General features: G+C 40.6%; 1 protein-coding gene and 1 long non-coding RNA gene across 2 annotated transcripts; one reads left to right on the forward strand and one right to left on the reverse strand.

The window, feature by feature from the left end:
• Positions 1-6,979: 6,979 nt before the first annotated feature.
• LOC116219357 lies at positions 6,980-11,697 on the forward strand. The gene is made up of 6 exons (XM_031562634.2): positions 6,980-7,431; positions 7,974-8,291; positions 9,426-9,527; positions 9,798-9,899; positions 10,687-10,727; positions 10,866-11,697. The coding sequence occupies exons 1-6, from the start codon at positions 7,389-7,391 to the stop codon at positions 11,265-11,267; spliced, it is 1,008 nt and encodes a 335-aa protein (XP_031418494.2). The 5' UTR covers positions 6,980-7,388; the 3' UTR covers positions 11,268-11,697.
• A 1,295-nt stretch (positions 11,698-12,992) lies between these two features.
• On the reverse strand, positions 12,993-22,171 carry LOC116219287. The gene is made up of 4 exons (XR_004163130.2): positions 22,044-22,171; positions 14,054-14,152; positions 13,689-13,741; positions 12,993-13,309 (listed from the first exon to the last, which is right to left on the reverse strand). It is a non-coding gene; the product is annotated as an uncharacterized LOC116219287 (long non-coding RNA).
• Positions 22,172-22,364: the final 193 nt, after the last annotated feature.

Raw genomic sequence — 22,364 nt, forward strand, 5'->3', positions numbered from 1 at the left:
GATTGTTTCCAGACTCAGTAACTGAACAGATATAAAGACCTGAAGTGCCCTTTCCCCCAATCTAGCATTCAATTATATAGGGAACTTAAATGCATAATGGAACAGTTACAAACCAATATCCTACAAATATACCTACATATAGAAGTGATTAAGTTGTTTTACCAGGTTCCTGGTCTTTGAAGGTCATAGACTCACCCATACGCAGCACCGGCCTTTTTGAACTGGACGCTGGCGTACTGGACGTCGTCCCCCTGAGCTCCTGCAGTCTCTCTGGAGCCGTGGGGCTGGATGGTGGAGTACTGAACATCATCCTCTGCTCCTCCTGCAGCCTCAGCACTGGGGGGACCAGCAGCTCTGCTCTGGCCAGACCTCTGGAAGTAACCGTTGGAGGACTGAACATCATCCTGATCCTGCTGAGATGATTACAGTGATGACAAGATTTACCAGGCAACTTTTTCAACTAAATAGATATGAGAATATATATTTTTTTTTTTCAGACTAATAAAAATCAGAGACATGAACAACTCACGTCTTTCCTGCTGTCTCTTGTATTAGTCTTGTGGAACCTGTTAAAATGTGATGAATGAAAGAGACGTTAATGAATGAAACGAAAAAGTGAAAGTGAAACTGATTTGTACCTCAGTCAGGATCAGTACTGACCTAATCCAGACCAGCACACAGAACAGACCTGCAGCTCCACAGACTGAGCCTCCTGCTACCACATACACTACAGGACTATGGTCTCCTGTGAGGGACAAACAGATGAGGAAAATAATGCTAATAAATGTGGCGCAGAAACACATACAGATGAACAGTGGTGGTTCTACATGGAATTACACCGCGGGTGAGGCCCCCTCCGTGCGGTATTTGGAAGAAAGTCGAGGTGTGACTGACTTTAGCCCACTAATGTTATTAGAGTATTGCTCTATACAGTGGATCCGCTGTTCTCCCCCTTGTATGTTCCATTTGGGAGACCCAGAGGTGAACTATCCCCCACGCCCCCTCCCTTTCTCCCTTCTCACACAGCATCTGTGCAAGGCACCTTCTTAGCAAGCAGGGGCGCCTGCAACTGCAAGTGGCGCCAATTTGCCAATTCCCCACACAGTGATATGATAGATAATAGAAAACTGCTTTGCAGCCTTTTTTTAAGTGCTCGTGCCGTCCCCCACGTGTCATGAAAAAGTGCCGCCCCGGGCGGCTGCCCGCTTCGCCCATGCCCAAAACCGCCCCTGCAGATGAATTAACATATCTGGGAAAGAATGAGAGGGAGAGATAGAGAGAAAGATGTTCATGGGACAGACAGAAATAAGAGAGAGTTACCCATGTCTGTTACTGTGACGGACACATTAGATGAGTTTTCTGAACCAACTTCATTCTTGGCCTTACAGTAATACTGTCCTCCATCCTCAGATTTGATGGAAGTGATGCTGTACTGCTGTCCTGATCCTACTGGAGAGGACTCATTCACCTTAAACCAGGTGTAGATCTCCACTGGTGGGTTGGCATCACTGCTGCAGGTCAGATTCACTGATCTGCCATTTGTTATCACATCAGGTCTGACAGAGACTGAGGTGTTCTTTGGAGAGACTGGAGAAATGGGTAATATATACACCGAATGAGTAATATAATGTCTATTAAATTACTTCACATTAGATATGTACTGCTAATGTGTGCTTACTGAGTAACTCTTACTACTCACACTTTACATGAAGCTTCACTGCTGTAGATGGATGTCCCTCATGGCCTTTTAGAGCACAGGAATAATCACCCTCATCCTCAATCCTGATTTTATGGAGATGAAGCTCATAGTTGTTTGTTTGTTCAACAGGTAAATATTTTCCATTCGTTCTCCATATCACTGTGGCGTTGTCTTCCAAACTACAAGTATGTCTGCAACTGAGCTTCACCTCTCTGCCTTCAACCACTGGTTCAGTAACCAAAACAGTGAGGTCTAAGTGGGGAAAAGTAGAATTATGTAGTGAAATGTATATTGCTGGATATGTAGGTGCTGATGTCATATCTTGTTGATGGCTGGTTATCACCTGTGATTGACAATTCTACAGCAGACTGACCAAACCATCTCTGTTTGTCTGTTATAATATTTGGTTATATCCTGTGCTGTCTGTCATCTTCACATCAGTCAGTTTTAGGGTGCAGTTCTTCTTCCTCTTTTTCTTATCCCAGTAGTACTCCACACGGCCTGTGTAAGATGGGTTCTTATAGAGATCAGTGGAATCCACTCCCTCTTTGGGTTTAATAGTCCAGAAGACTTTAGTGACTGTTTGACCAGCAGGGAGAGTGAAAGAGCAGGGCATGACCACTGATGATCCTCTCACAGCACAGATATGGGAATGAGTGAAGGTTACCCAATCTTTTATATCACTCCTACTGAGGACATCTAGAAGACAAATAATATTATATTTACTATAAAATGAAGGTGTTTCAACACAAAGAGCGCTGCAAATGTCAGAGGTCAATGCAGATATCTTTTTCTAAGAGTGCTTTCAAGGAGATTCTGTTGACTCTGCCATGGAGATTAAGTTTAAACATAAAGTGACACCATGACCTAATCTGTTTTTTAATGCTTCATGTTATCCGTTCTTCATCAGGACACACACTATATTATCACAATCTCAATATCAAACACAGAGTTTGTGTTTGAAACATGTTTCTCTGGACATTTCCACCAATGTTTTCTTCATTTTTCAAGACAAATCTACACACCTTGTATGATGATCAAAATGACAAGTTGAGCCAGAGAATGCAAAAGTGCAGTCATGATCATCCCACAGGCTGTTAACCGTAGCCTGTACGATATAATGGGTTATGAAATATACATTTGCCTTTTTGTTATTTTATGATTCACATCAAACTTCACTCAGCACGTATCCAGTTACATTGTGCATGTGTGCATGTGTCAAAGAACACACTGCAATCTGAGTTCAGTTTCTAAATGAGAAAGAGTTTGCCGTAAGAGTCTTACCGTGCTGATTGCTGAGTTCAGTCGGTAGAGTGAAGGAGCAACACTAGCTGCTCTGAGCGTTAATGGAAGCAGCTCTTGTGGTTGACTGACATACAGGAACAAACAGCCCAACTCTTTTCTAATGGGAATTGAAGAACTAAACACAAACACCTTGTGTCACCAGAGCTATGGCAACACAGATGTGACAAAACAGAGATGTGACAAAAAAAAAAACAATGATGAATTGCACCAGATGCTTACAACATGATATTGCAAATGTCCTTGAAACCCCAGACTAACGAGTACAGGGGGGTATGGTTTAAAATAAAGTGTTTCGTAGGAACTTCTGTTTCTGATTAATTTTCGTTCCAGTTAATCCATTCATAATGATGTATTGATTAATTAAAAATAATTAATTAATTGAAGAGAAAGGGACATGCATGCATCGACATTGACACTAAAGACCTGAGCCTTCCAAGGAGCAACAAAGGGCAACTGACAGAGCCTCCACTGACCTAGAGTAGAGTAGAGAGCGCCCTCTGCTGGATGTAATGTGTAATAACACCGTTATAATCACTCCAAGATGGTGGAAGTTTGGAGGTGTTTGCATAGCAGTAGCTACGACGTGATATAATGTGATTTTAAGGGGATAGATAACATTTACATTTACATTTAGTCATTTAGCAGACGCTTTTGTCCAAAGCGACGTACAAGGGAGAGAACAGTCAAGCTAAGAGCAATAAAAAGCATGGTGTAAACTATATCTCTGCAGAGTTTTATTTATTTTCTAGCTCATGTTATGCAATTTGTGTATTCAACTTTTGCACTCTATCCCTGTCTTTATGTTTTTATGTTAATACATTTTTTTATGCACTCTATCCCAGTTTGTATGTTTATGTTTTATCTTTTCTATTTTATATATGTGTATTTTTATGTGGATCAATGTGCATGTAATGTTTTTGTGCATTTTGCGTTTTGGGGGGGGGGGGGGGGGGGGTGGTATTTTGAAGTCATAAAACCCAGCGATTTGTGAAAAAAAATGAAAATAGATCACATAGTCTTCTCTATCATGGCTATCAAAGGTTCCCTGCTGGGGAGAGCTGTGTGTTCTGGGGTTAAACGGTTCTCATGTGGGGGTGAGCCCTGTGTTCTGGGGCTAAAAGGTTCTCCTGTGGGGTGAAAGGTTCTCCTGTGGGGGTGAAAGGTTCTCCTGTGGGGGTGAGCTCTGTGTGCTGGGGCTAAAAGGTTCTCCTGTGGGGTGTAAGGTTCTCCTTTGGGGGTGAAAGGTTCTCCTGTGGGGGTGAGCTCTGTGTGCTGGGGTGAAAGGTTCTCCTTTGGGGGTGAAAGGTTCTCCTGTGGGGAGCTCTGTGTGCTGGTGGGGGATGAAGTTCCCCCCTACGTGACTCACCGTCTCTCCTCTAGTGACTGCAGAGCCATCAGACGTCACTCAGCCAAGAGGGGATTTCCCCAAGAGGCCAGTTCTGCTTCTGTAATGGTGACTTGGTCTTTCAGTGAATTACACACACTCGTCACACACATTCTCCTTTACACACATGCACACACACACAGACATACACACATACAGTACATACATACATACATACATACATACATACATACATACATACATACATACATACACACATACATACCTACATACATACATACATACCTACCTACATACATACATACATACATACATACATACATACATACATACATACATACATACATACATACATACATACTGTACATACATACCTACATACATACTTACATCAATACATACACATTTACATATAATCTGTACATACACAACTACAGACACCCACACACATACACACACACACACACACACACACACACACACACACACACACACACACACACAGAGAGAGAGAGAAACACACACACACACACACACACACAAACACACACACACACACACACACACTTACAAACACAATAAAACATGCACATGCTCAAATATCTGTATGTATACCAGTCGAAAAAGACTGTGATGTTAAACTCAGACCTTCTGACATTTGTGTTAAAGACATGTCCTACTGTGTAAAAAGTGTGTTTTTGATGAACATTTTTATGAAACTTCCAGGAAGGAAAACATTTTCTCAGAAAATGTGATAGTATTATCTCTCTCTCTCTCTCTCTCTCTCTCTCTCTCTCTCCCTCTCTCTCTCTCTTTATCTGATTGGTCTCAGGAACAGGATGGACACTCATACAGGAAACCACAGTAAAAATAGACCCTGTGCAGATATTTCATTCGATAAAGCTACCTTCCATTTAACAGTTCAGTGTTGAAAATGTTCAAAATGTGAGATTCTATGTGTTATTTATTTGTTTGTTTTGTTTATTTAGTTTGTTTTGTTTGTGCTACTTAATGACATGGTAGAGCAATGAGTCAGTGGATGACAGAACTTTAGGCCTCCTGCCAGTGACAAGGCTAGCATGCTTGTTAGCAGCCTTCCTACTAGCATGTCTCCCCTTACACACAAGAGAGAGAATAGAGAGAGTACAGAGAGAGGGATAGGGAAGGAGAGGGAGAGAGAGAGTAGAGGGAGAGGGAGAGGAAAGAGACAGAGGGAGAGAGAAAGAGAGAGAGGGAAAGAGAGAGTAGAGAGAGAGAGAGAGAGAGAGAGAGAGAGGGAGAAAGAGAGTCAGATACTGAAATGAAAGAGACTGACAAAGAGGAATCTGTTACCTTTTATTTGGGATACATTTCTCCCTCTTCCAGCCGTTCGCGGGCATTATAGCCGAGGCTATTTATACATTTCTAATGTGACAAGATGACGGCAGAGGCTATATATATATATATACAGTACATTCCTAATATGACGAGATGACGGTAGGTTTACGTTTCTGGCAGACAATGTTTCCAACTAGCTGCATCCAGGGTCCAGCTGAGCTAGGCTTGCCTAGTGTTGTTTTCGACTACATTTAAGTTCCCTGTTTATAGGCTAACTTTTGCAAAAAATATGGTCAAAATGTCCTACATTCCCGAGCTTAGCTTCCCACGGAAAGTTTCTGGAAAGTTTCTGGAAATTTACCGGAAATTTTCCACCCCTTTGCAACCTTAATCTGTCCACAGACACCAACACACACGCTCACACTCTGCAAACACACACTCACACACACTCTCTCTCTCTTTCTCTCTCTCTCTCTCTCTCTCTCTCTCTCTCTCTCTCTCTCTCTCTCTCTCTCTCTCTCTTTCCCTCTCTCTCTCTCTATCTGATTGGTCTCAGGAACAGGATTGAAATTATTAACACAATTACAATTTGCTTATTATTGTAAGAACATTCGCTCATGTTACGCTGTGCCGATTGGCTTACTTGAAATAACACACACACACACACACACACACACACACACACACACACACACACACACACACACTGACAAAGAGGGGATGCATTTCTCCCTCTTCCAGCCGTTACAGGCATTTCTAATGTGACGAGATGACGACGTAGGCTATTTATATATATATACTGTATATATACATTCATAATGTGACGAGATGACAGGTGAGGCTATCTATACATATACAGTATACATATACAGTACATTTCTAATGTGACGACGGAGGCTATACTGTATATATCTGAGGTTGCTTTGGTTATCTTCTCCATGTGACGCTTTTATAGTGAAAATCGGGTATGACGTATAAATAGGCCATGTGGTTCGACAGCTTATCAGCTCTGACTTTTTAAATGAAGATAAAGGTAGACAAGGTGCTGCACAGCCTGCTTTCATATCATGAAATATTTCAGATAACCCATTAATATCATCATGTAGTATTCGTATTAATAGTGCTATTATATGCCTCTGCACTTTTGGAGGACAATGAGACAATGTGGAAGACAAAAGACAACAGACAAAAGACAATCAGCACCGCTGATGACTTCCTGGGAATTTAAAAAGGACAAATATTGGAATATTTAAATTTATAGAAGTATATCTAAGATCGAGCATTATACTAATATATACTGTACTATCTTTTTTTTGTTTGTTTATCCTCTCGATGTCTGCCTCAGCACTTTTGGAGGACAAGGAGACAATGAGGCAAAGAGGCCCAGAAGCAGAGGAAGTGAAAGACGGTCGGAGGGATGGCGCAATACGTGTTTGGGGGAGGGGGAGTCAGACTCGCAGACAGAATGTTCAACCCCTTAAAGCAGAAGTCCTCAAATACACCATATCAGACGTTATCATCTCTTAAAGGGAGAGGAGCCAGAAGGGGAGATTCCCACTTCACGGTGAGCAGCACACAAACCAAGAACTAACCGCACGGTGAGCAGCACACAAACCCCAAACTAACCGCGCGGTGAGCAGCACACAAACCAAGAACTAACCGCACGGTGAGCAGCGTCAGGACCTAACCGAGGAACAAAGACTCAAGACCCAGAACAAAAGGATGGAGTATCACCTGGTTCTCACCACCTGCTACCTGGCCATAGGTAAACTACACATGCATCCACACAACAGTTAGCTGTGCTGTACTGAGACTGCAGGATGTTTTGGTTAAATCTTGTCAGACACGTTGAGCTGTTAGCATTGAGTGTTTTGTTCTATTTAGAGCATTTGGGAGTTTGACCTTGAAGACAGTTTGACCCAGGGTATCATTTATGTAGCTAAATGTTTTTTTTTTGCAGTTTCATATGATTCTCTGCATGGTCTGAATGGTATCTCCTAGCTAAGTCTGAATTCTGTTCAGGGCAGTTACATGCATGCAAGTGTCCACATCTTGTTCAGACACACTCCTCAACTTGTGAAATCTTTGTAAATATAAAACAATATTTAAAAAAAATGTGTGACCTTCCACATATCATTCTTTTTGTGCATATGATTCTATTTCAGTGATTCATGTCTCACTGCATGTTACAGCATTATGACCTATGGCTAAGGTCTTCACTTTCAACATTCAACATTTAATTCAATTCTATAAGCATTTATTAGTTTATTTAAATCATAAACTACATTACTCTTCTCCCTCTCACAGGTTGGTCCAGCGTCTCTTCTCTGAATGTCACGGGCCTAGAAGGAGAAACTGTTCACATTAACTGCCTCCCCACTGCTGGCATCACAGACAAAGGCAGGTACTTCTGCAAAGGAGAGAAGCGCTACAGCTGCCAGGACATCATTCCGATGGAGCGTGGAACCGGGACCGGGCTGGACAAGAGGTTCTCCCTTGACACAACGGGTCACGTGGTGGTGGTGCAGATTAGGAAACTCAGGGGTTCTGATTCTGGAACCTACTGGTGTGGATCGGACCGACAGAGACGGTACAGGGACTACGTCCAGATCTATCTTTCTGTGGGTAAGTGTGTGTGTGTGTGTATATGTTGTGTTTTGTGTGTATGTGTGTGTGTGTGTGTTGTGTGTGTGTGTTGTATGTATGTGTGTGTGTGTGTGTGTGTGTGTGTGTGTGTGTGTGTGTTGTGTGTGTATGTTGTGTTTTGTGTGTGTGTGTGTGTGTTGTGTGTGTATGTTGTGTTTTGTGTGTATGTGTGTGTGTGTGTATGTGTGTGGGTTTTTGTATGACTGCTATAAGCTCCTATTGTATGGATTTGCTTGGGTTTGAGGAGGAATATTGTATGCATTTATCCATTTGTCAAAGTGACAATGTACAGATCAAATATGCATTAGTATATGTGGCAATGTACAGATCAAATATACGGTCCCGGGAAAACTGAGCCCACAATTTCATTGTTGTTTGCACCTTCAAAGTTTGAGAGAGCCCTCATCAGTCATAACACTGGTGTGTGTGTTTGTACAAAGGAGAGAAAGAGAGAGAGAGAGAGAGAGAGAGAGAGGGATAGAGAGAGAGAGAGGGAGGGAGAGAGTGACAGAGAGAGAATAGAGAGAGATAGAGAGGGACAGAGAGAGAGAAAGAGAGAGAGAGCACATGTGTGCATGCAGTGGAAAAAAACAGAACTGCAGGGTTGGGTAATACCCAGATGGTACACTGATGTCTTTGGCTGAAAGACGTTGCGCTGGTGACTAAAACACTCACCGCAACATTCAGAGATTCTCCTTAGTCATGAATCTCATGATTAATCACTAACTCAACAGCATCTGGTGTCTGTACGAGAACAAGTGTCATAATGCTTCTGATAACACCATGACATAGAGCAATGTATCAGAGAACAGAACATGAATTATGGATTTGCACAGTGTTACTGAAATGTAAATGATCATAGTCTTTCTAACAGTAGGCTGGTACTAATTAATTTGCGCTTTCCATGATACTTATAAAAGCAGCCATTTCAGCACATGTACTGATTACTGTATAACTTATCCATGCTAGCCATCATTTTGGCTAAAGCTGAATACCAAATGAATATATATAAATACATAAAAAAAAATATATAAATCTCCTTTTGGACAAAAGTGTCATATACCTTAAACCTAAACTAAATTGTAAACTTAATTATCGTAATGCAACTCTTAGGACGCAAAGAAGAAGGACGTGGAACGACACAAAGCCTTTCTACTCCTGTGGTGGCGGAGCTACGCCCAAGACCCCCCACAGCGCCCCCTACAGCTCCACACGGTAGGAAGAGCTGCAGACCAGCAAACCTTATTCTAGGCTTCAAAGCTTCGGATTTATCACCACCATTTTCATGAGACACCAGAGACACCAGAGACACCTTTAATCACAAAATGGTTTTCTTTCTTTACCTTTTATGTATCTGTTACGTTTTGTTTGTTTGATTGGTTCGGTTATTTTTTCTTTTACAATCTCCACATGGTTTTTTTTGACTGTGTGATGATGATGCATGCAATCTAACTGACTGTTCTGGTAACGGTTGTTGTTTTACAGACACACCTGTCCGCCTTATTCTCTCTGTGTGTCTGGTGACAGCCTTTGTGTTTGCTGTCACAGCCCTGATGCTCCACAGACGCTCTGGGAAACAATCAGAAGGTGAGACTCCGGATTCAATATGAGAACGCTCAAATATACACTATATATTATACAGAATACCTTAAAATGGTCAAATCTATATATATTATACAGACTACCTTAAAGTAGCATAACGGAACAATTGCTAATCGCTAACGATATGCTAGCGGCTAAAACTAACGAAATCTCTTGAAATGTGCTGACTTTGACATTATGACAAGCTAGTTAGTCAACAACTGTCCTAACACAGTCAAAAATCAAGCAAGTGCAACACACAAGACAAAGCAAGACGGCAAATAAGCTACTTACTAGTTCGGCAGACAGTAGAAAACGGGCGGCTTCAGGCAATCCTACATTTAGCAGTTTAGCAATTTTTTTTTAAAGCTGTTATTTTAAGGTAAAACTGCTTATCCTAACCCTAATCCTGATGTACAATTACTGCATAATGCCACTTTAAAACGCTCAAATCTACAGAATATATTATACATGCCAAGACCTGTCAGACTACCTTAAAATAGTCAAATATACAGTATGTATTATACATGTCACACTACCTTAAAAGTGCTTGACAGGTCTCAGTGTCATGATCTGATGTTTCAGAACCTGCTTTACGATTTGGATTGATTTAAACGTTTCCAAGGTCGTGCATTATTTTCAGATGAGGGCTTGTTTACGAAGTAGCTCAAAGTCTACTGGTCATGTTTTGTTTGCTATCAATTTCCAGAGTTCTTCTTACTTGCGAGGGTTTGGTTGTGATGTTACCATGGAAACGGTGATGTTTACTGTCCTTCTCTTATTCTGTTTTCAGTGGCCATCTCAAATGAACCAAATAAAGCGGGAACCGAAATTGTGAGTTTTTCACCTTAATGATACTTCTCTGCAACCTTCAGACGTTTTTCCGTCATTTGAAGAGGATCATAGGATACCCATGTTTAGTTCAGATTGCAGTTATGAATAAAATACTGACAATTGTGTAATTTTTAATAGGCAATTGGTGATTATGAGAACAATGGTCTGGATAAAGACAACAAAAGCATTATTGAGATGGCATCTATCTACCAAAGCTTACACCCCAACACTGCCCAACGTGATGCAGTTTACCAGAGCTTGGACCCCAACACTCTACAACATGATGCAATTTACCAGAGCCTGAACCCCAACACCCTACAACATGATGCAATTTACCAGAGCCTGAACACCAACACCCTCCAACCTGGCGGAGTTTACCAGAGCCTGAACCCCGACCAGAGAGACTCAGTCTATCAGAGCCTGAACCCCGACCAGAGAGACTCAGTCTACCAGAGCCTGAAGCCCGACCAGAGAGACTCAGTCTACCAGAGTCTGAAGCCCAACACCCTCCAACAAAGGCCTGTTTATCTAAACCAGTAGATCCCAAACCCTTCTTCCATGAAGCAACGGAAATAAAAACCTCACTGGTCCAAATGTTGCTAGCCAAGCTAGAAAACACAGCACACACAGCATTAGTTTAACTCTGAACTACCCCTGGCGTGCCTCAGAACTGCCTCTCGCGTGCTTCTGAACTACCCCAGCATGCCTTTGAACTATCCCTCGCGTGCCGTACAGGGAACATCTAGCCAAATGGAGGTGCCCTTGTTTGGGAACATACTCTGTGTTATGTTCATGTAAAGGGATTTCCAGACACCAATATCCATTATTTTTTTTATATTCTATGCAATAATACATATATTGATATCATTCCAGTCACAGTGTGTTGGTGTGTTCAGTCATTTGTCTTTTACACGACAAAACAAGTGTCTTTGTTGTTTATTCATTTTGAAATAAAAAAACATACACATGTTCTGCTGTTGTATATCTTTCTCTCTCTCTCTCTCTGTCTCTCAGACATCTAAATACACACAGAGGCAAGCTAGGCTAACTCACTGCAGGCTGTCGTATGTGGAATCTAACAGCTACACACACTCTTTCTCTCTCTCTCTCTCACACACACAGAGGCTAGCTAGGCCAACTCACTGCAGGCTTGTTCTACATTTGCTTACCACGTAACAGGAAAAAACTCAATTACCCACAAGGTCTTGCACTCACCTCTCCAGTGCCTGGACTGACATGGGCCTAAGAGCAAGCAGATGGGCCCATCAGGATGTTGTCATGAATGCCAGTGTGACAGGGATTATAATATTAATTATTATTATATGAATGCCAGTGTGACAGGGATTCTCATAATCACCAGTGTCCTGAAAACACTGACAGGACAACTGAAGTGAAGATGGACACTGTGTGTGTGTGTGTGTGTGTGTGTGTGTGTGTGTGTGTGTGTGTGTGTCTGCATTAGAAGTGGGAACAGGATGTGTGTGTGTGTGTGTGAGTGTGTGTGTGTGTGTGTGTGTGTGTGTGTGTGTCTCTGTGTGTGTGTGTGTGTGTGTGTGTGTGTGTGTGTCTGCATTAGAAGTGGGAACAGGATCAGTGTGTGTATGTGTCTTTCTGTCTGTCTCTCTGTCTGCCAATTAGCAGTGGAAACAGGATGTGGTGTGTGTGTGTGTGTGTGTGTGTGTGTGTGTGTGTGTGTTTGTTTTTGTCTCTCTTCTGCGATTAGCAGTGGGGAAGAGGATGTGTATAGGGGTGTGTGTGTGGCGTGTGTGCCCGTGTGTGCGTGTGTTATACTGTTAGGAGTCCCATGTTTGCCCCTGACCAACTGTAGATGCTCTCGCCTGATATTTATAAACCCTGACCTCATTTCACCCACAGCAATCTGTCATTTATGTATGTATTTATTTACCCAGAAGAATTCATTTTGTGATTTTAAAGACATAAAAAAGACAAGCTAGCTTAGCCATCAAAATAAATTTTAATGTCACAAAAGACTTTATTGTTAAAATGATCCTCAGTGAATACTTTAAGCTAAACATGAGTTCAAAGGTAAAGGTCTCGTATTTAGCTGACACTTTTATCCAAAGCAACTCACATATGCACCTTGCAGTGGCAGGGGATCAAGCCCAGGTCAACCGTTTCCAAGGCAACAGTGCTAACCACTGTACCGCCATCAAGTAAGAGCTTTGAAGTCAAGGATGTGATAAACAGATTAAACTTCCAAACTGGCTGCATGTGATTGGCTGCAGTGGATATTCTTTGGTATGCTTTCATAGACCCTTATCTGATTGGACTGTAACTTCTGGCTGCATGTGATTGGCTGCAGTGGACATTCTTCAGTATGTTTTCTTAGGCCGTATCTGATTGGACCGCTAACTGTTGGCTGAATCTGTTTGGCTGCAGTGGCCATGTTTGGCTATGCTTTCATAGACCGTAACTGATGGGGCCCCTAACTGCTGGTAAACTGGATTATGTATGCTCTCGTAGACTGGATCGCTGTTGTTGACGGTTGGATCCATTCACTCATAGTCAGATGTCGTTTGGCCACTTTTTCCAGTTGGGTCTAATTCGATATCATTTAAACCCTGAAACAATAGAAAATGTATTTGTGTTACATATCACACACAGGCAGAGAGAGGGACAGACAGACATAGAGAGAGAGAGAGAGAGAGAGAGAGAGAGACATTATCCACTTATCTTATCAAACAGCAGAAGGGAGATGTCACTAAACCACTAGAAATGACTAGAGGACACATGTATGTACATATTGTATTATTATTTTGTTTGTTTTTCAGATAAACTAGTAATATTTTATGATGTTCAAATTCAAAATTCACATAGAAAATAAGATTCAGAAATAAGAAGCTAGGACTATGTCTACTCATTCTTGGAGGAAGTCCAGAGGGGAAATTACTGTAAAAGAACATTTGAAAGACTCAATTTCCCAGGGTGCATTTCACTCACCACTCCAGGATTAGGCAGGTGATAGATGTGTGTAACAGCTGAGTCATCTGGCACTGATCACAAACCAAACAAAAACAAAAGCATAAATAAAGCATAACAATACTAATAAAGAAAAACTATCAAAAACAAAAGCATAATAATATGAATAATTAGCTGCTGCTATCTGTCACTGCTTTGTAACTATATTCCGGGAGCTGTCCAACGATCTACTTCTATTTCCAAAAATTATGAAAACTATGTCAGGTACTTATAACAGTAGATGAGACAATTTTAATGTCATTTTAAAACAATTTTAGGGAAAGAAAGATATATATTGAAAGTGGAGAGTAGTCAGCTCCAACACAACAGATGGGTTATATGCTTACCGAGGTGCTTCCTCTGTCTCCATTTGTAGAGTGCAAAGAGTAGAACAGCACACACCACTGCAGCCAGGCTCAGAGAGACCACCAGGACAGGTGCGGTACCTGACACAACAGGGGACGAACAAGATATGGACACAACAAGGGACAGGTGTGTTACATAACACACCAGTTTAGGAGCAAGATACGGACACAACATGTTACTCAAGGGCAAGATATGGAAACAGTAAGTTGCACATGATTCAGGTCACCATGTAAATCTAGCTCAAGATCTAGAACCCCAGCCCACCTACACACACACACACACACACACACACACACACACACACACACAGACACACACACACACACACAACACACACACACACACACACACACACACACTTTCCTTATTTAATTCCTGATTAATGTATTTCTTCTATAACTACTACATATATACTAAAAGATTGTGAACTGCAACATGTGATGCATACGATGTGATATTTAATGCATTTATCTTGTTTTGTCTTATGCCATGAGGTTCCTAGCATACGTTTTCCCTCTGCTAACAGGCTAATATCCAGTGTGTTTGACGACTGCATGTTACAGACTGTCTCGTTGTATGTTATTGTGTACAGTGTACGGAGCTACACTTCGCTGGAACAAAGCATCAGAACTTCAGTGCGTGGCCATTTCTTGCCCAGCAAACAGACTCACACAGAACACAACGCAGGACTTGTTACAGCGGTGCCGTGATCCGGATAAAATGATTGACGTTTTGGCTCTGGTCACCCTGATGGGCCACTTGGACGGTTGTTCATGGATATACGAAAAGCCTTTCCAGTCTGAATCTCATTATTTCTTTCAAAGTGTTTTATTGATGTCTGCGTAAAGCTTTTATGTCTAAATATAAGCATCACTTGTACTCAACAGTTTAATCATTTTGACTGTTGATTTTTAACATGTGTGAATACATTATTTTTGCTTGTATCTGTTGCATCTTACTTTCCATTCCATGTGAAAAACTTATATTAGGTAAATGTGAATGTTAGTTACTCATTTATCAATGGTGATGTGTTTCACACTTTACAATAAGGCTCCCTTTTGCCAGCATCCAGACACAAGATACACAAATCACATACACATAGGGAGAACACGTTCAAAAGGAGTGGGGTAGTAACCAGTACCGTAACGGAAACACGAGAGACCCCCCCCCCCCCCCCCACACATATAGGCAAGATACAAAAACTCAAGCTCCCTATTTGCCGTGGGCGCGCCGGTCTGTGACCTTCTGACCTATGTCGTCACGTCACTAGGCTACCTAACAAAGAAAGCACAATTAAATATATTTTTCTTTATTCCTATATCAACTCTGGTAACCAGACAAGACAATAAGGACATAGTGTGCATCCCATGTAATTCAAATAAAAAAAAATAAAAAAAGTTTTTGTTTTAAATTTTTTCGTGGGGGGGGGATGGGCACGCGAGCCCCCCCCCCCATGCAATGCCCCCCCACGGTGCGGGGGTAATCTCTACGTGCTGGGTAGTAACAGATACAGAATGGTAGGGAGTGTGCATGGCTAGTATAGCAGTTAAGGGATAGACAGTGGGTTGCCAAAATGGGGATCTTACCAAATAGTGAGCCGGCATCGATGTGTTAAGAACTGTGTTATAAACTCATTTATAATGGCTTATAAATGACTTACAAAGGGTTTACAACCTAATTAATAACCTATTTATAAACCATTTATAAACCTTTATAAAGGGAACCTTATTGTAAAGTGGTACCCAAAATTGTAATCCGAAAAGAGATTTTGAACACGGGCTGAACAGTTGCTTAACCCGATAAGAATAAAAACAACCAACAAGCAAAGAGATGAAACAAATACCATGCAATACCACAACAAAGTGTTCTTCTGAATGAGGTCAAACGTTTATGGTGAGCTTTACTTGAGTTAATAGTTAGCCACTTCCTCATGACACACAACACGGGACTTTCCTCACTCTCATCTGCCGTGGTTTTTTATAGAAAGGCTGTTTCAAAATTCACGTCATGAATATACTATTCAGACTAGATCTAACTTCTAGATCTAACTATCTTCAATAAAATATTTCTTTTTAACTACCTAAAGCAACAACCTCTTATGTTTTTATACATGTTTTGTAGGTGTTTAAAGGTACATTTCGTATGGGAACTAATAACAGTGAATATCACTTTTCTGTCTTCTAGTTGACACTTCTGTGTGTGCAGTTAATTTTTTATTTTTTTGAAACAAACAAACAAACAAACAGTTTCTAAAGTCCAGTCTATAAATGGAAGACAAACTAATTGGGTTGGACCAAGCAACTGCACTGAGGGAGCTATTTCATTGGCTGTTAAGTTCAAATATCAAGAGAGAGAGAGAGGGAGAGAGAGAGAGAGAGAGAGAGAGAGAGACAGACCAAAAACGCCTTTTCCCAAGGAGCCACGCCAAGAAACTTTGGTGCCCAACCACACAAGCAGCTCAAGATATACTGCAAAAAGGCATCCAAAACCCATCGCACATAATCATCCCACTACAGGGACAAACGATTTCAGTGCAAGAAAGACTGATGTGGCAGAAGCATTAATCGGTATCAGTTAAATCTGCCACTCAAAAATACCCAGACACCAAGGTAATTATTTCCTCTTTACTCCCAAGACGTGGACACACCAAAAAGTGGTCATTAGACCAATTAATGCAAAACTGTTGTCCTTCTGTGCTGGAATACCTAATGTAAAGATTGCACATCATAATAACATTACTGTTAACCATCTGTATGACAATGTGCACTACCACCTAGAAGGAATGAAGCTGTTTGCCAAAACCCTTAAAGACACAGCATTGAACAGAGAAAGACGTTTAGGCCTAAGCTCAGTGAATAGTGCCACAATCCCAGATGGACAGAGCTCAGTCCAGGCACAAATATATATACCCGCTATTAAACACACTAATGTTAAATGTGGCAGGAGCTCAGGAGGAATTATAGTTTGGTTCAGAGAATCTATTAAAAAGTATGTTCACATTGAGAGGAAGGGACCATCACATATATGGATCAAACTCTCAAAAGAACTCACTTTCTCCGATCATGACACGTACTTATGTGCCTTGTACATTCCTCCCTACGAATCACCATATTACTCCGAAAGCACATTTGAAAACTTAAAATCAGAGATCATTGCGTTTCAGTCAATTGGGAAAATACTCCTAATGGCAGACCTAAACGCTCAAACTGGAAACGACTTAGATTTTATTGACCCAGCTGGCCTAAAATATATAGAAACACTCCAACAAAACACCATTGTGAGTACATATAGACATACTTTCGATAACATACTCAATAAACATGGCAAGGAACTTCTACTAATTTGCAAAGACCTTGGCCTGTACATCGTCAACGGCAGAACAAGGGGAGACTCTCTGGGCAAATTCACCTATTGTTCATCCCTGGGAAGCAGTGTGGTGGACTACGCAATATCTGATTAGACCCAAGTCAAATAAACAATTTCATGGTGATGCCACAGCTGCCTTTGTCAGACCATAGCCATATTACTATCAGCCTTAAGAAAAACCCTAACGTAGTTCAACAAAAAACAACACCAGCCTTACACCCACTCCCTGTAAAATACGCATGGAGTAATGACAACCTAGAACAGTACATAACGCAACTAAACTCCATCCAAGTTGAAGATATGATTTACTCCTTCCTTTTTACCAAATTTGAAAACAGCAGGGAGAACATCAACTCAGCAGCCGAAAAAATGACAGAAATACTTTTAACTGCAGCTAAAAGGTCATTAAAAAAAGTCAAACACAGTAGTACCAAAAAAAGGAAAAACAAGAATTCAAACAAAAACAAATGGTTTGACAAAGACTGTAAAAAACTGCGAAAAGAATTGAGATTAAGTTCAAACAATAAACACAGAAATCCTGCAAATCAAGAAATTCGAACACAATATCTTAACCCTCCTATTATGTTTGGGGTCAATTTGACCCCATTCAATGTTTAACGTCTCTAAATAAATGTTTTGACATAATTTGTTTTGCTTCATATTTAATGACTTTTCCTAATTTAATGGGGACAACTGGGTAAACACAAAATTAACATGATGATATGTTTTCAATGTCCTGTACACATACTTTACGCATAGGTGTTGTTTGGGGTCAATTTGACCCCAGGCTGTTTTAATTGTATAAAATATATAAGAAATATCAACTTTTTTCATCATATTGTTACTTTTCTTGATAAAAGAAATAGTTTTTTATTCCAAATGTTATAGATAACAACAATATGTACTTAGAAATAATATGAAGCCATAAAAACACCAGAAGGATATCTCTTTCCAATTTTAGGTCAATCAGTGAGATTTTATGGGGATCTGCATATTTCTCCATAGTCGCGTAACATGTATTCTGGATGTATAAAGGGAGTGGGTGGGGATATTGTTTTATTTTTAAGGGCTATTTAGGTAGTCAACAAACAAACCTAAAGTACCTGACACATAAACTTTGGTAAAAAAAAAAATTATAATAATTTTTTGGAGGTTTAAATTGCTGGGGTCAAATTGACCCCAAGCATAATAGATGTGGGTAAAATTTGAACATAATAGGAGGGTTAACACCCTTCAGAAATACAAATCGCTTCTAAGACACACAAAAAATGACCAAAAGGGAGGAATGTTAGATTCCAGTGATATTTCTCATGTTCCTATAGCTTGTGTATGCCCTCTTTCTGTTGTAGGCCCGGAGGCCCACATTCCTGTAAGGTTAGCAGGTTACTCCTAATGGAGGGAGGCCATATGCCGATCCACACGGAGACAGCTCCGCTGTGGTATGTGTATATGTTGTGTAGGACCGATCCTGGCGCCTGGGTTTTTAGACTGAAGGACATTGATGGACTGTCATGGTCATGTATGTGTACGTGTGTATGTGTTAGAGATTGTTATGCATTTCAATCTGTTTACGTAATACGTAATACCCCCAGTTAAATTAGCCTGTGCCCGAGGCTCGATGATCAGAGCAGCTCGCAGAGGAAGGAAGGACCATCTCCTGAAGACGACCCCGACACGCGGCGACTCTCAGAGCTCTGCTCAACTCAGAACACTTAGACTCAGAAAAGTACTTAGTGATATTTCTTGTCTGACAATAAATATTTCTGGCTCTGATCCGAACCGCTCCAGCTTCCTTGATTGCAACAACCAACTAGACCACCCTTTAGAATTAAGTGTAATAGCCTAAATATAGAAAAGAATCTTACACCATATAAATGCCCAACTCAAAGAAATGGAGGACGCATTAGATCATAATTCCTTCTGGGAACACTGGAATAACTTTGACAAAACAAGAAAAGAAAAAGTCATCCCATTAGTTGATGGTAGAAAATGGACAGAGCATTTTGAAAAATTGTACAAAAAAGGTAACCTAAATTGTCAACGAAAAACCTTAGAATCTCAGTTAAGAAAACTTGAAGAGACAGAAAAGGACAGGCTAAATCAATTAGATCCTGCTATAAAACTATCAGAATTGAACTCAAAATTTAAATCCCTCAAGAATAAAAAATCCTGTGGCGTAGATGGAGTATACAACCAAATGCTGAAACACAGCACACCTAAATTAAGAGAGGCTACGTTAAAATTATTCAATTCAATCCTGTCTTCAGGCCACTTTCCAGAACAATGGAAGGTGAGCCACATCACACCAATCCATAAAAAAGGTGACAAACTTAATCCTAATAGTTATAGAGGCATCTCACAAGGCAGCAATTTAGGGAAAGTATTCTGTGGCATCCTGAACGATAGAATACAAAAATGTATCCAGAACAACAATATAATAAATTCATCCCAGATTGGCTTTTCTCAAAACAACAGAACAACCGACCATATATACACTTTGCACACACTCATAGAGGAACACGTACAAAATGTTAAAAAAGGTCAAATATTTGGCTGCTTTATTGACTTTAGCAAAGCTTTCGACTCAGTATGGCACGATGGACTTATGTTGAAATTAATTGATAGTGGAATTGGAGGCAAAACATATGACATCATTAAAGATATGTATAAAAACAACAGATGCTGTGTAAAAATTCACAACAGACTAACAGATTATTTTGATCAGACAAAAGGAGTTCAACAAGGCTGTTGCTTAAGTCCAACCTTATTCAATATATATATAAATGATTTGGCCACAAAAATTAAAAAGATCTTCGTCCCCAGGTCTTAAACTTCTAAATAAAGAAATTAAATGCCTGCTTTTTGCCCATGATGTCCTCATACTCTCCCCTAGTCCAGAGGCGCTTCAGGAAAGTCTGAATATTATCAACGAATACAGTATAACATGGGCCCTTCCAATTAACCTGGATAAATCCAAAATCATTGTATTCCAAAAAAGACATTCCAAACACAATAATAATTACAGCTTTACAATTGGCGAAGAAAAACTGGAACAAGCAAAAAAATATTGTTATTTAGGACTAATGATTTCTTCAACTGGACTTTTTGATGGAGCAATAACAGATCTAACGGAAAAGGCAAGAAAAACCTATTACATGCTCAGGAAATCACTACTAAAATATAACCCCCTAATAAAACTCTGGCTAAAACTTTTTGATTCAATACTGAAACCAATATTACTGTATGGGAGTGAAGTTTGGGGAACTAAATTTTAAAATAAATTGCACACATGGGACAAAAGCCACCCCGAACTATTCCACTTGGAATTCTGCAAAAATATACTGGGTGTAAACAGGAATTGCCCTAACATAGCGTGTAGAGCAGAGTTGGGAAGATACCCACTCCTTCTAGACATACAAAGAGAGCAGCAAAATTCTGGAACCATCTGCAAACAAGCAAACCAGACAGGCACCACACACTGCTGCCCAACTGAGGGATGGGACACCAGAGAGAGACCCCTTCAACTACCTTGTCCAAAACATGGGCTCAGCAAGAAAGACTTAAGCATTGCCTTAAAACTAAAACAGTTAAAAGAAAGCTGTATAGAAAATTACACTAACTGCTGGAAGAATCAAATGAAAGAATCCAGCAAGCTAAATGTATACAGAACATTAAAAAAGGACTGCAAATTGGCACCATACTTAATCCAAATAAAAAAATTATAAACGAAGAATTCTATTAACAAAGTACAGGCTCAGCGACCATACTCTTGCAGTAGAAAAGGGGCGACACAGACAATGCTGGGTGGCTCCCGAAGGGAGACTATGCGTCCACTGCAACATTAACGCTGTCGAAAATGAGCCTCATTTTTTGACGGAATGTACAAAATACCACAATATAAGAAATGCATTTTACAAACAATATGAAGACATGTTTTTTATTTAAACATCTTTATTTTATTTTGCTTTTGTTTTTTTTTGTTTTTTTAATTGGGATTATTTATTTAATTAACTTATCTGTTCCTGTATTACCATTGTTGTTATTATTGTTGTTATTATTATTGTTCTTATTTGTTTAAGTGCTTTGGCAACAGTGTACCATACATTAAGATTAAGTATCTAACAGATGTTTCCCCCCGATATATTCTTACAACTGCAATCAAAGTTTTGTTACGCTATTTAAACGATATAAAACCTCCAGTTCCCAATATAATAATCATGAGTCACTATTATTGTCACGCAGAGTAATTATGACACAGTCCTTTAGGGGGCGGCTACAGTGCCTAGTGTGTACATTAAAATGTCTCCCCTACCCTGTACTGCAGAAACCTCTCTAATCTAGTGACAGAGAGAGAGAGAGGGAGAGAGAGAGGGAGAGAGAGAGGGAGAGAGAGGGAAAGAGAGAGAGGGGGGGGTGGAGAGAGAGTGGGGAGGGGGAAGAAACCTCTCTAACTACATCTAGTGTCAGAGAGAGAGAGAGGGAGAGAGAGAGAGGGAGAGAGAGAGGGAGAGAGAGAGAGAGGGAGGGGGGGTGGAGAGAGAGTGGGGAAGGGGAAGAAACCTCTCTAACTACATCTAGTGTCAGATCCACAGAGAGAATGTTTACCTGATGTGGTGGCGGGGGTTGCCGTAGTGACCCCTGGAGTGGCTGTGGTAATGACAGCTGGTTGTGGTTTGGACTTTTTAGCTGAGTAAGAGAGAGAAAGAGAGAGAGAGAGAGGAGAGAGAGAGAGAGAGGATAGAGGAGAGAGAGAGAGAGAGAGAGAGAAAAAAAGATGGAGGGAGAGAGAAAGACAGGGAGATAACATTTGTGTGTGTGTGCTCGTGCATGTGCGTGTGTGCATGTGTGCGTGTGTGCGGTGTGCGTGTGTGCGTGTGTGTGTGTGGTGTGATTGTGTGTGCATGTGTGCATGTGTGCGTGTGTGTG

The sequence above is a fragment of the Clupea harengus genome, chromosome 24 (genome assembly GCF_900700415.2).
Source record: "Clupea harengus chromosome 24, Ch_v2.0.2, whole genome shotgun sequence".
NCBI classification, from domain to species: domain Eukaryota; kingdom Metazoa; phylum Chordata; class Actinopteri; order Clupeiformes; family Clupeidae; genus Clupea; species Clupea harengus.